Here is a 14,747-nt window from a genome sequence, read left to right as displayed (position 1 = left end):
TCGATCTTATCTCAAAAATGACGTACTAAATTGTATTGCGCAAGGTCACAATAACCGCATAACACAACATTGCATAATCGCTTTTAATCTTTGAACAAATCAATTCGGTCATAAAGGGGAATGTCTCAAAAGCCTATTAATATTAATCAAATTGTATGAGATAAATTTAACATCTATGATTTTATATAAGCCTCGCGAATATAAACACTATTTCAACTCGTTGGATAAAGCAAATATAAAATCACACAATATAGATATCCTCTATATAACTGTCGTAGCTGTCAACACATTTTACAAGCAAAAAATATATGGAATGTAAATATAGTGTTATATCTGCCGTAGATTTCTACACACTTTACAAGCCAAAAATATATGAAATGTAAATATCGTGTTATATCTTCCATAACTTTCAACACAGTTTTCAAGCATAAAATATATGGGATGTAAATAATTGTCAGTATACTAAGTATGTCAGATAAGAGTCACTATTTCTTAAGTAGTAATCGTTTAATAATTATGCGTTCCTTTCTAATAGAATGTTTCGAGTAAAGGTGCAGAATATTTTTAGTCTCGCATACATAAGATCATTCCAAATATTTCTTTTTGGTTTCATCAATATTCGTAAATATTCGAAAAACAGTTTGGGCAAAGTTTGTAACTATACAAAGTTATCATGTCATGTTTTGAATTTGTTTGAGCATTTAATTTCCTCTATCTACTTGTATCACTACCAAGTCCACTTCACAACGAAGTCCACGAGAGCTAGAGCTGTTCATCTTAACAGTTACTTGTAATGCTTTTGTAACTATTTATAATATTTAGCCTTTCTTATTCTCAGAGCCAATTTGGAAATGTTTGATCAACTAAATATCTTTGAATTTTGGAGAAAGAGGGACCTTAAGCTTCAGTTTTGTTTAAAACTTCATAAAACTATATGATATCATTTTGTCTTGTGCATACCCATGTTGAGGATTTAAAAGCTCTTCATCTTAAATAACTGATATAATCCAATTTGCACCAATTAAAGTAGGTATTTAAAATAACTGGCTAAACAATTTACATCATAGGGTTCTAAAGGGTTGCATAGTCCTAAGGACATGGTTGAATTAGATATCTTTTAAGAGATAAAGAATTAAGAAAGTGAACCAAAATGTTATTTTTCTCTCTAAAGGCCATGAGTTATCTAAATTGTCCGAATTTCCTTGCTTAATGCTTATGTTGAATTTATAATTAAATCGGACCAGTACAACCTTCATATATCGGTATAGAAGTACAATTATGGACTTGCCAGTCGCGAACAAAATGTATTTCGGTAATTTATTCTAAGTTCATAAGACAGAAAAGTTCACTTTAACCAAATCAGTACAAGTATGTAAGAAAATGCAAGTAAATGATATTCATATGATAAAGTCTCTTTATGATTATCTCGTAAAGATTACTACATCTTATCCATTGATGCATTTACAATAGAAATGGACATATACATATAAAATCAGCAGACATATTCAAAACTATTTTGTCAAAAATATATTAGAATATATACGAACAACTATTTTTTTTAAGTATTTATTCTGATAAAACTTCAACAAAACAGTATTATATCATTTAATCAAATTAAGGTAAAATCTATACACGAAAAATTACAGCGTGACCATACGTAGATGACATTTGATCAAATAAGACATATCATAATTGATTAACCCAGATCCAGCAATATTTATAGTCTTTTTGTCGTTTGCAATTGTTTGAACGTAACAAATTTTTAAAAAGTACATAAAACACTAAGCAAATGTATCTCTGCAACCTTACAAAAACCCAGATAAATATTCCAAAAAAACATATAAAATAAACAGAAATGTCAATCTCAATATAGATAAATGAATCATTGAATGTTGAAAGTGATGATTTATCTTTTCTTTACTTCACCTGGAATAAACATAGTTCCAATGAGCACAAAGCAAGCCATAAAAGCCATGAGGAAAATAGGCCCACAGGATATTGCGATTGACATCATAAACCAGTCTGTAAAAAACAAACAAAACTTACTGAAGAAAGGTAACGGTGTTGAAGATTTTACAGGATATGAATTCTATACAACGGAAATTTATGAGTACACAATTGTTATATACGCATCGTTTGGGCTGGTAAGTATTTTGTATTTGTTCATATCGCAGTGTTTCTTTTTTTCAATTGTTAGTTTTGGTAAATGACTTAGGTTTTTATAAGAAAAGAAACACAATGTCATAAATGTAATTATCTGTACAATATATGTTTTAAAACAAACCTTTCAAATTAAAGCTATTGTAAAGAAGTACGTTTTTGTTTTCCCCCAGACTGAGATGTCACACTGTTATTGGTTTAAACACGACACGTGCCTGCCGGATGTATCTCTATGTCCATCCGGTGAAAAGTAAATTTTGGCAATATTGCCGGGGCTTTAAACAAGAGGCCAAGGGGCCACATCGCTCACCTGAGCAACAATTGCTTAATTCTGATCAAATTAGCATTTCAGTATCAAAATATCTTGAAAACTAAGTACAGTAGATCTTGCTAAAAAAATTGAAAATCTGCCAATTTTTATCCACATCTTTTTTTTTTGGGGTAAATACCAAGCCCCTTTTGTTGTTGTACCTGTAAGAAGATTTTTCTCTATTCCTATATACCCTCCCCCCCATTTTGTGGCCCCACTTTTCTCTAGGAAACCATGGTTTCATCAAACTTAAATCTGCATAACCTGTGCTTTCACACTAAGTACTGAGTTTTGGACCGAAAACTTTCCCAAAATATTTTTAAAGGTTTTCTCTATATATTCCTATGTAAAAATTCAAACCGCCATCGCGGCCCCGCCCTACCCCTAGTTACTGTGATTTTGCAAACTTGAATTTACACTACCCGTGGATGCCTCTACAAAGTTTAAGCTTTTCTGGCCAAATAGTCTTTAAAATGGAGATTTTGAAAAATTTTCTTTATATATTCCTATGTAAAAATTCATCCCATATTGTGGCCTCACCCTACCCCTGGACTATTATTTAAACAAACTTGAATCTATACGATCTGGGGATGCTTCCACTCAAATTTGGGCTCTCCTGGCCTATTAGTTTTGAGAAGAAGATTTTTAAAGATTTTTCTATATATAAAAATGTATCCCCCATTGTGGCCCAGCCCTAACCCCAGTAACAATGATTTGGACAAATTTGATTCTACGTTATCTGAAGATGTTTACACTCAAATTTCAGCTTTCCTGGCCTAATAGTTTTTGAGAAGAAGCCTTTTAAAGATTTTCTCTATATATCCCTATGTAAAAATCCATTCCCCCATTGTGGCCTTACCATACCCCCAGGGACTATGATTTGAATAAACTTGAATCTACACTACCTGGGGATGCTTCCATTTTAATTTGAGCTATTCTGGCCTAATAGTTTTTGAGAAGAAGACTTTTAAAGATTTTCTCTTTATATTCCTATGTAAAACTTGATCCCCCTATTGTCGCCCCACCCTACTCCCGGGGATCATGATTTGAACAAACTTGAATCTACACTACCTGAAGATGCTTTCATTTTAATTTTCAGCTTTTCTGGCCTGGTGGTTTTTGAGAAAAAGATTTTTTAAAGATGTTCTCTATATATTCCTTTGTAAAACTTGATCCCCCTATTGTGGCCCCACCCTACCCACAGGGACCATGATTTGAACACACTTAAATTTACACTACCTGAGGATGCTTCCATTTTAATTTTGAGCTTTCCTGGCCTAATAGTTTTGAGAAGATTATTTTCAAAAATTTTCTCTATATATCCCTATGTAAAAATCCATTCCCCCATTGTGGCCCCACCCTACCCCCGGGGACCATGATTTGAACAAACTTAAATCTACACTACCTGAGGATGCTCCAATTTTAATTTGAGCTTTTCTAGCCTGACAGTTTTTTAGAAGAAGATTTTTAAAACTTTTCTCTATATGTTCTTATGTAAAACTTGATCCCCCTCTTGTGGCCCCACCCTACCCCCGGGGACCATGATTTGAACAAATATGAATCTACACTACCTGAGGATGCCTCCACACAAGTTGAAGCTTTTCAGGCCGAATAGTTTTTAGAAGAAGAATTTTCAAAAATACCAACAAATTTTCAATAATTCTCAATTATCTCCCCTTTAAAGAGGGCGTGGCCCTTCATTTGAACAAACTTGAATCCCCTTCAAATAGTGATGCTTTGTGCCAAATTTGGTTTAAATCTGCCCAGTGGAAAAAATGTGAAAAGTTTACAACGACAACACCGCCAACGCCAACGAAGACTGACAACGGACAAATTTTGATCAGAAAAGCTCTCTCGAGCTTTCAGCTCAGGTGAGCTAAAAAGGGGATGCAGCGAAGATTTTCAAAGACTAATTGTAAGGTGAATGATATTTTGAAGATATTGACTGTGTTAAATTGGACAAGATGTAAGCAACTTTCATCCATGAATAAATTTTTAAAAAGCATCGCTTCTTGTGAAAAAAATGTCTCACTTTATAACAAAACACTTACAAGATTTGTTACTGATTGACTACAGAAATATATCGGGTTGATCAGTCTAATAGGCGGCAAAGCCATAAGTAATATTAAAAACCAATTAATCTTTTTCGGAAACAATATCAATAAATTTAGAATTGATATTATTAAATAATTGATACAAAATCATTGTTGTAATAAGAAATCTTTCATGCCGTGAACTTTATAGAAAAAAACATTTTATTTGATAAGAAATCTCTCATTTTGAAGAAAACAACTTTCATATTATGTACCAAATTATGATCTATAAGTTCGCGTTTACTAATTTAGATCCCTATATACATTCTTTATTTGCACAAGACATACATCTTATGGCATAGGTTATTACATATAATTAATAGCAATATTGAAATAATGGTATGGTACATGTACATGTACATGTAAAGTACATTGAAAATGTATAAAAAATAAAATTTTACTTACAGGCGAAAAAACCAGAGAATTTTTCTTAATTATCATGAATATTGAAAGCCAGATGGAGATACCTTCCCAAATTACACAGTTCTTTGAAATTTTGAACACTTAATAATTGTATAAATTTGTATACAGAAGGTTTTTTATATTTCTTAATATATTTTACTCGGATATATATATATATATATATATATATATATATATATATATATATATATATATATATATATATATTCTTATTTTTTGTAACTCCTTTTTCATTTTGTTGAAAAAATGCAATTTTTCATCAAGCAAAACTTACCGACACGAATGTCGTTGAAAAAAAGGTAATGCATATAAAGTCATTTACAGTATTTTCTGTGTCAGTAACACTTTATCTGTTATAAAAATATTACCTGGCGGCTCATACGTCTTAGTTTTGTTTGGTTTCTTGATGTTGACAATAAGTACCCCTGTTGATTTGTCTTCGTCGTCGTCACAACATAACTTTACAATGTAAGAATTATATTGTCTGTAAGAAAATGCAGGTGATTCGCTGGACATGATTGAATAATTGACACGGATTCCTGTGTCATTGCCGAAAACCATGAAGTTTTTCGTCTTGGGTAAGGTGCCCTCTAGTGTGCAACAAACGTCATCCCCGCTAAGATCTTCCACAATTGTTGTATACAATACTGTATCTCTCTCGGTTTCCTCATTTATGGATATAACATTGGGCATACCAAGGACCTCAGGCGGCTTGCATAATAAATAAACACATAAGTTAAGAAAGCATTGGTAACAGTAAGCAAAGAAAACTTTGCTGCATTATCACTAAGCTTACCATATTCACAGTTTCAATAGACACTGTTGCTGTTGCAGTTGTATTACAGGAATCTTTGGCTTTGACAAGAATGGCATATTCATTCAAAATTTTCGCTTTTAACATCCTTTTAGCCACTGTTATTTGGCCTGAGGAAAACGAAATCCATAAAAAGATTACAAAATGAAACAAAGTACTATTGAAAAAAAATAAGAGACCAATAGGCCTAAACGGTCACCTGAGTACCATAGCCCATACACAAATTTGTGGAGGAGTCTCATACATGCATATAATTAAGTTTCAATCTGGAGTAGAAAAATTATAATATTATAATGTCGACTTCCTCCTTGCCTAAAATTTTTTAAAATGGACTACGAAATCTGTAATTTTGGCGAGAAACTTAAAGATCATATAAGAGTACATGACCTGATATTAAAAGGTACAAGACTCTCATAGAAAAATATTTTCCCCATATTTGTTAACTTTCAAGATAAGTTTTATGTGTATATGTTTTCATAGATAAGCTAAAACAAGGTGGATAGTATGCATGTTTTATCTAAAACAATCTCCCATCCCCCATCCCCAGGGTTAGACAGGCACTCTCCCTGTGGGCATTTAAGTTCAAGCTTTTGAACATTTAACCTCCAATGACATTTTATCACAATCTGGCATTTATACCTAAATCATTTTACATGTACTGCTTACCAGTGATTTTGGTTAGCCCATCAGTACTTTACTTTGAATACGTCTATTTGTTTATTTAGAGAGTTCAAAACTCTTTGTTACAAATGATTATAAAAATACTTGAATTACTCTGTTTGATCATACCATTTCTAAATTACATTAAATTCAATTTATTCAATGATGTATTACTAAATATGAAAAAGATAACTCCATTATTAGGAAGCAAAAGAAGACAACTTAATCAACACCCCCGACTCTTTTAAAATGTTTTGACAATATCTTGAATTTGAAGACAGCTTCATTCTAATTTTTTTCTACATATGAGGTTTTACTCATTTTTTTTCATTGAAATTTCTGATTAGAATTTAAACAAGGGCACCGCTTATGGAGGGTAATCGTGTTCAAAAATCCAGACATGTAAACTTGTAAATCCGAATATGCAATCGTGTTGATGTGTGAGCCTGAGTATGAGTATGTGTAATTCTGATCGTGTAACTTAAAAAACTCGGGCATACATACGTGTAAGATTTGACTCAGTTCCTTCGCATGATGCACATTTTGCAACTTAATTGTTTACATTAGTTAATTAAACCTTCAACTTTGCACACTTTCAATCCGTAGTTTCTGCATTTGTAACTCTAGGCTCGGCTATAGTACATCTGACATGATACAAATTGACAAATGTAAAGTCTACAAGTTTGTCGAATTTTGACATGACCTTATATGGCAACTGCCTTGCTGCGGGAAAAGGCATGCCGTAACCGCCGGAATGAACGAAAAATAAACATAATATTCAGCTAAACTGTTGCAATAAGCTTTTAATGAAAGACACCTTTTCTATCGAAAACACCAGTATTATGTTTATTAAAAAAATGAGGTATGATTGAACCAGCACCAAACAGGAAGAGGTTCGTGTAGAAAAAAAATCGTTGCCGATGTGATGAATGCGCTAATTTCCGTAATATAAATCTCGTGGTATTATAAAAGGAAATGCCTAATATCTTATTTCTATAAAAAAAAATTGACATGTAATTTAAACTGGAATATAAGTTAATGCGTACTCTTTTCTAAAAATGAGACGGATCAAGAAATTTCCTAAGGGGGTAAATATATTTTAAGCGGCATGGGGTTCGAAGACCGCCGTGAGGTCCCATGTAACTCCATTGCTTCTGAATTCTACGAATTTTGAGAGAGAATTTTTAACCGGGTTTCCGATTATTGAAACAGTAAAAATCGCGGGCAGGCGAGTGGCTGTCAAAAGGTACCATTATTGTACCGATAACTCCTCGAACAGTTTTCAAGATAGGAAGTTGTTCTTTTGCAGGTCAATGTTACATATATCAGAGGTATGCAAATTGCTAGGATTTTGATTTCTGATAATTTATGAAAAAATATCAGCTGATGAACTTAGTCATTTTTGGGCAAAAACATTGCATATAAAGTACCCCATTTCTTTGGATATGTAGTATTTATCAATTCAGGATTGACAAATGGATTATGGATAATGTTCACACAAAAGAAAACCCAGTTTGCTGTCACATTGACAGCTTTACTCTTGTTATTTTTCTGAATTAGTTAGAATAAACGACCTGCAAAGATTTGGTAATTTTTCGCAGAAAAATTTTATGTTACTTTACATGTATTTAGACTTTTTTTGTTGTGTATTAAGTGAAATAACACAATCTTCAATAATAATAAAAAAAAACTAGCGCATATTTTTTGTGCGCCGTAAATTGAAGTTTTACTATGGGAGGCACTGTAGCTCCCAGGTCGTTCATCTGAATTTTTTCAAACCGGGAGCTATAGACCTGCAGTTAGTTCACAAGTGGCTGTAAAGCTGTATTATATTATATAGCTTTCCAGAAAAATTTTATCAACCAACTTCACAAAGTGAGTCTGTATTGAACCGACATTCATGACGTCATACTCATATCCCGTAATAATTGCTTGAAATAATTTAAAAAATGCCAATTTTTACCTGCATGATAGGCTTTTTTCCCCATATATTGCCGACAATGCAAAGAAACATTTCTTAAAATAAATTATACACGTTTTAATTTCACGACACGACAGTTAACCTTATCTTTGGAATTTTTATTCATTTTTTAAGGGAGTGTCGCTTCTTATGTCTCATATTAATCACAATATCAAAACCAATGTCTTTAAATAGTTTGTTTTTCTTATCGAAGACTTTGCAACTCAGCTGGCCGACCCCGTGTAAATTTTCGCAGGGGGGGGGGTCTTGTCACAACTTTGTGGTAGCGATAAGGATGCATTTGGAGATATTTTCTTAATTCAGCCGAGGCATATACTTTAACAATTTGTTGCATGTACTCTAGCTAATAACAGTGGCGTCGGAAGCAAATTGAAAGGGGGGGCTAAGGTAATTTAAAAAATCTTGACAAGAATTCCCAAAATCATGAAAATCCTATACAATCCGGGGGGGGGGGGGGGGGGTATACCTATAACTCCAATCTTACCTGCCCAGTTTTTTTCCGAAATCATAAAATTCCTAATCCGTAGTGGTGGTGGTGGTGGTGGGGGGGGGGGGGGGTGCTAGTATACCTACATGTACTATGACTCTACTAGTATACCTACTATCACTATTAACATTTCATTCTCTTTAAGGTCTTTTAAGGAACAATTTTGTTTGTTGCAAGGAAAAAGTGGGGTGGGGGCCGAATCCACCCTGCTGCTATGTTCCTAATGGTTAGGTCTAACTTGGCAAAAAAAGTGGGGAGGGGGGCTAAGCCCCCTTGCCCCTCCCCCGGTTCTGACGCCTATGAATAAAAATGCGTATATATCTTTATACATGGGTATTCATACAAAGTCATTAAATGTATTTTTTTTTCAGTTCTAAGAGGATATCTGAAGCCGATCGAATTCTTTACTCGCATCTTTTATACATTCTCTTGATAAAATGTAAACCAATCTCATAATTTAATTTTCCGAAAAATGATACTTTTTATGAAATGTTGTTATTCAGAGATATTATGATTATAGGCCTACCTAATTTTTTTTTTTTATTTATTCCGTCCATATTCCGGCGATTACGGCATGCCTTACCTGCAGCTATCCTTTTTCTATTGGTGACGTCACTGTTTCCATATATGTTCATGTCAAAATTCGACAAACTTGTAGACTTTACATTTGTCAATTTGTAAGATGTCAGCCATGATATTTCAGAAAACGGAAATACAAATGCAGATATTACAGATGGAAAGTTTGTATTATAGTGGCAGGATTACATGTGAATAACAAACAACATTTTACAGATGCAATTAGCATCTGTAGGAAAAATTAGATTAAAGGCCTGCGGGGTCAACTCTAAAGTGTTTATCCCTGAGTTTTATAGGTTACACGATCAGAATTACACATATTCATACTCAAACTCACACACCAACACGATTGAATATTCGGATTTATTTACACGTTTACATGTCTGGAATTTTGAACACGATTACCCTCCATAACCGCTAAGCGGAGCATCCTCTCGCGACATGAGTTATTGTGTGTAGGGATGCATTATTTAGCAATATGTAGTTATGTTAATGAGAAGACCACATTCTACTAACCCTACATTACTGCAAAAACTACATTTTCTTTACCTGTACTAGATCTATATCCAAAAAATATCAAGTTATTGATTTGAACTGCTTACTTTCACTTTGGTTTCAAAGAAGTGAAGCGGAAGATTGATAACTCTTACTCAGAAATTTCGATTGATAACTCGAATATACAAAATTGATTATGACATTGATTTAATGAAATAATAATTTGTAATAGTATTAATGGTTTGGAAAGGCACATGCATTTTTTATTTGTTATTTTTACAGAAGTGTGCAATCTATGATAAATATTTTTTTAGTTTTGAACGAATTTTGTCATAATGTATGCCCCCCCCCCCCCCCTCCTCTACATTAGTGTAATTTTATCTAAGTTTTTGCATAAAAATTTGACCAATTAATATGACATTGCATTTGATTTAATCTTTTACAATGAGGCAGATTTGTGCAAAGGTTGAGGAAATTCTATTGGAGGGTTTTTATTAATTTACTAGAAAATTGAAATGGAGTGCACACACACACATACATGCATACATACACACATACATACACACATACGAACACACACACGCACGGTAGCGATGCTATATCCCCTTCGCAACAAGTTGCACGAGGGGATAAAAATAAGACAAACATATGCCCCCACTCAGCCATAACCCTTGTCTTTATTATCTATGATGACAGCTTACTGTTTGTTTTTTTTCAAATATGAAGTCAGTTTTTTATTCTGCGTTAGCACTCTGTTTTTTCCAAACATTAAATAAATTCACATTAAATAACAATTTTGGCCACACACTCTGCATTAAAAACCCCTACCCTATACACAATTTGAGTGCGCTGGCTCCACCGTAGAGAGGAGGTGACATGAAATTTAAACAAATTTGATACATGGCTTTAGTTTCCTTCTTTAAGTGTAGTCAGTTTTTATTCAGTATCAGCAAAAGTAAAGACGAAATTAATTCCATTAACATTCTATGACAATTTTGACCTTACACTTGAATGGGATGCATTTTAAAGAAGAGGAAGAGTGTTGTTTACTCAGGGTTTGAGTTCTCAAATTCGGATTGTTATAAAGTTCAATGTCATGGGTAAAATTTGTTCTAAACACAAAAAGTATCTGTGAAATGAATTATTATTGACATAACATTCGATATTTCTACTATATTATGCAATTATGTCAAAACAAAAATAGACTTTTAACCAAACAAAGGAAATTCGGGCTAAATTTTGCAGATTTTGTTTTCCACTAAAATATGTTTGGAAGTACTCTAATATTAAATGTTAAGATTTTTATTTTAGTCTATATAATTTTGCATATTTTCTGTTAGTTTTACCTCATTTATTCATTATAATAACCGTATGGCCCGAATTTAATAATATTGAAATATGCTTAAAAACGAGAAAAGACACCATATTTCAAATATGTTTCGTTCTGAGTAAAGGTCATCCTTAAGACCACATTAATGAATTAAGAAATAAAGTACGAGTTTTCGTGAATGTTGCAGAATAACCTCCGAGGTCAAGAAATGTTGTTATGAAATATAAAAGCCGAGGCGTTAGCCGAGGCTTTTATATTTCAAACAACATTTCGAGACCGAGGAGGTTATCCTGCAACATTCACGAAAACAAGAACTTTATTTCTATTCTACTAACAGCCCAGTATTTCTACAGATCGTTTCTCTTATAGAGAGACGATCTAGGTCATTTTGACGGCTGTTCCTTGTAACCCCAACGGTTTTGTTATATAGTAATGTTTACATGTGTATCGATCAAAGGAATCACATGCAGACGACATACTTTTTCTTAGGATTTTAATACTCTTCACTTATTTATAAACATCTTTGAATCACATTCCTAACATGTTAAGGGCAATTTAATACGATTATTACTACTACACGTTTTATATTTTATGTAAAAACACGCAGTTAAAATGTGGTAGGGAGGTCCTAGGAACAGCCGCATTGATCTCTAAAAATAAAAATTTGAGGCAATACACATTGTTTTGACTGGAACACGTGAAATTGACATTGTTTTAAAACTTTTTACGGTTTGAAGTTGTACTTCCATGATCAGTGCGAGACAAATAGGTATTTCTGATCTGATAATTTAGTGATGACGTTCGTGGTATATTGGAGAATAATGTCCGCGGCATCTCTTTGATCTCGGCAATAACTGTAGTAGAATGCTAATTAATCACCAACTCACAATAATTTATTATTATTGCTGGAAATATAATTATTGGAATTGTAATATTTGTAAACAAATTGTTTTATGTCAATTTTGATCTTAAAAGATCAATTTACGAGACAGTAAATATTTACGACTTTGTCGAAATGTCTTATGTAAAATACAGCTCAGAACTCTTACGTCGGGGGACATGAATTTTATAATTTTGGAAAAGGGCTTCCTGGATTACAAAATTCAGTTTTCCTAAGATGTCTGTCGAAGTATAGCAGATAATTTTAAACATTATATGCATTACCAATATACATCCATTTTGACCGTTTTCTAGAGTCAAAACCCATACTCCAGGGGATATGAAATTTACAATTTTAGTAGAGGACTTCATGGTTAACATAATTATGAAGTCATTTTTTCTTACAGATGTGTAAGAGTTGTGAAGATGATTTTTTTAAAATTATATGCATTAACACCATATCGCCATATTGCCTCCCCCTTGAACCTCTGACCCAGGGGCCATGAACTTCACATTTTAGGAAGAGGAGTTCGTGGACATCATAAACATGCATTCAGTTTTATTCAAATATATATATAGGAGTAAAGAAGAGGATTTTCTAAGAGTTAATACATTTAACAATACGGCCATATTGACCCAACCCTAAAGCCTGAACTTCTGTCCCAGGGGCCATGAATTTTACAATTGAGCTTTAAAGACATCTTAACCATGCATTCAGTTTTTCATCACGTGTGGGGGTAGGGAAGAAGATTTTTGAAATTTCAAGTATTTTGCATATCATGCCCCGCCTGTGGCGCCCAGGGTGGTAGAGCCATAAATTTCATGAATTTGGATTTTTCTTACAATAGAGATGCTTCAAATTGAAAATGGTAACAATTGGCTATGCAGTTTTCTAAAGGAAGCTAAAAATGTAACGACGACAGACAAAAACCAATTGCAAAAAAAAAATAAACAGAGGCCAATACCCGATGTTTCACCAACAGTGAAAAACTCAAGAGAATTTGGATAGGACGGGTGTAGCAAGGCGGTATAATTAACGACCTCTGCGTAGTCTGCACCGTCTGGCTCCAGTAACGTAACAAAAGATCCGACAGCTAAGTGGTCAGGTATTTTAGCGCTGATTGTCGGTGTAGGAAATGCTATTGCTTTATCTACAAAACATTACTTAATTTACTGCATGTTGGTATAAACATGAATTGGTAATAATGACACGCTCATGGTATGAAACAATTCTAAGAATGATAATATCAATAAATTGTCCGATGTCAATTACTTTTCTCTAATTGACTATTCTTTGATTTAGTGCAAGATTTTTTATGTTGACGTCGACGTTGTGATTTATTGTCATAATGCGAAATCGAGATTGAACGACGCATAGTGATTTATGGATCAAAATAACCATTAAATGATGGTAAGGGGCGCAATATAAAAATCCGAAGATTGCTGGAATGGCATAATTATACTTTTCTACTTGGTACAGGTAATTATTATACAGGGATTGGCGAGTTATTGGTTTATATTAAATAGGAAGGAAAAACGCATACGATTAATAACATCACTATAAATGATTTGTTAAACGCATTGTTGTCGACAGAAAATAATAAAGATTTATAATTGGTGGTGTTAAGCGTACTGTGAATTTGAATTTTTGTGTTTATCAGAAAACCGATACAAAAAGCTTATGATTTACTTAAGGTACATGTAGTCCATCCATAACCATCATATTTCATATCTTATAGATTGCAAGTTTGATCACTAAAATCTTAGTGTGATTTTAAGGAGTTTATTAAATAATAAAGTTTCACCTTTGCAATCTTTTTAAAAAATTAATTATAATAAATTTAACATATAATTCTTTAGTATCATTTATTTTCTCATATTTCTCTTGGTAAAAAGTTGCAAAAGCTTTCTCCGTCTTCGAATATGCTAAAACAATTTATAATTTACCAAACATATTTTCAGAAAATGATTTTTAAAATTTTCCTAAAGGACAGACAACTCTTAAAAAGGTTTTCAGTGCAAAAAGTTCATTTGATTGACTACATGTATACATACATCCAAGTTTGGTTTAGGTCAGCCTCATAATAGCTTTAAAATACGTATTTGATGTCGTATAGATCAATCAAAATTGTTAAATTCACCTTAGTTATGGATGGACTACCTTAAAAAGTTTTTTTAGCCAAAAATTGTAACACCTTGATTTCGGCTAAAAAACGGACATGATTAACACTTTCCAATAGCTCACATTGTTTTTGCATTAGACGAGATGTGACGCTGTTCTACGTTATATTTTATAGATTTACTTTTGAACTTTTTATCTTTTTCAGCAAAATCATTACAATAGCTTAGTTAGGTGCCCGGATTTCAGTATTACAGATTATAATTCTTTGAACTTGTTCAATTTTTTATTATGTTAAGATTGATATTGATTTCACTAAGAAAATTTCATTTAGAATTAGTTTTGAATTGTTTATCTTTATCGCATTATCAAAGTTAGAAATCATTTGTGCGATGACAGAGAAAAATTTAGACAATATTT

At 32.9% G+C, this 14,747-nt stretch overlaps 1 protein-coding gene and 1 long non-coding RNA gene across 3 annotated transcripts in view; both read right to left on the bottom strand.

The window, feature by feature from the left end:
• Positions 1-1,550: 1,550 nt before the first annotated feature.
• LOC128191974 (uncharacterized) overlaps positions 1,551-14,747 on the bottom strand; it is a 50,456-nt gene continuing 37,259 nt past the window's right edge. The window contains exons 34-37 of one of the 2 annotated variants that reach the window (XM_052864372.1): positions 13,174-13,359; positions 5,783-5,910; positions 5,355-5,697; positions 1,551-2,022 (exon numbers count right to left, since the gene is read on the bottom strand). In XM_052864372.1, the coding sequence (XP_052720332.1) occupies positions 1,907-2,022; positions 5,355-5,697; positions 5,783-5,910; positions 13,174-13,359 (773 nt within the window). In that variant the 3' untranslated portion in view covers positions 1,551-1,906. Of the gene's footprint in view, positions 2,023-5,354; positions 5,698-5,782; positions 5,911-13,173; positions 13,360-14,747 lie in introns of those variants that run through there. The other variant, XM_052864373.1, reaches the window with a different exon arrangement.
• LOC128192008 (uncharacterized) lies at positions 6,753-10,043 on the bottom strand. The gene is made up of 2 exons (XR_008244494.1): positions 9,512-10,043; positions 6,753-7,104 (listed from the first exon to the last, which is right to left on the bottom strand). It is a non-coding gene; the product is annotated as an uncharacterized LOC128192008 (long non-coding RNA).

Source organism: Crassostrea angulata, chromosome 7, assembly GCF_025612915.1.
Source record: "Crassostrea angulata isolate pt1a10 chromosome 7, ASM2561291v2, whole genome shotgun sequence".
Taxonomy (NCBI): Eukaryota; Metazoa; Mollusca; class Bivalvia; order Ostreida; family Ostreidae; genus Magallana; species Magallana angulata.
The sequence above is the reverse complement of the archived record's forward strand: the minus strand, read 5'-3'. Positions and strand labels throughout refer to the sequence as shown.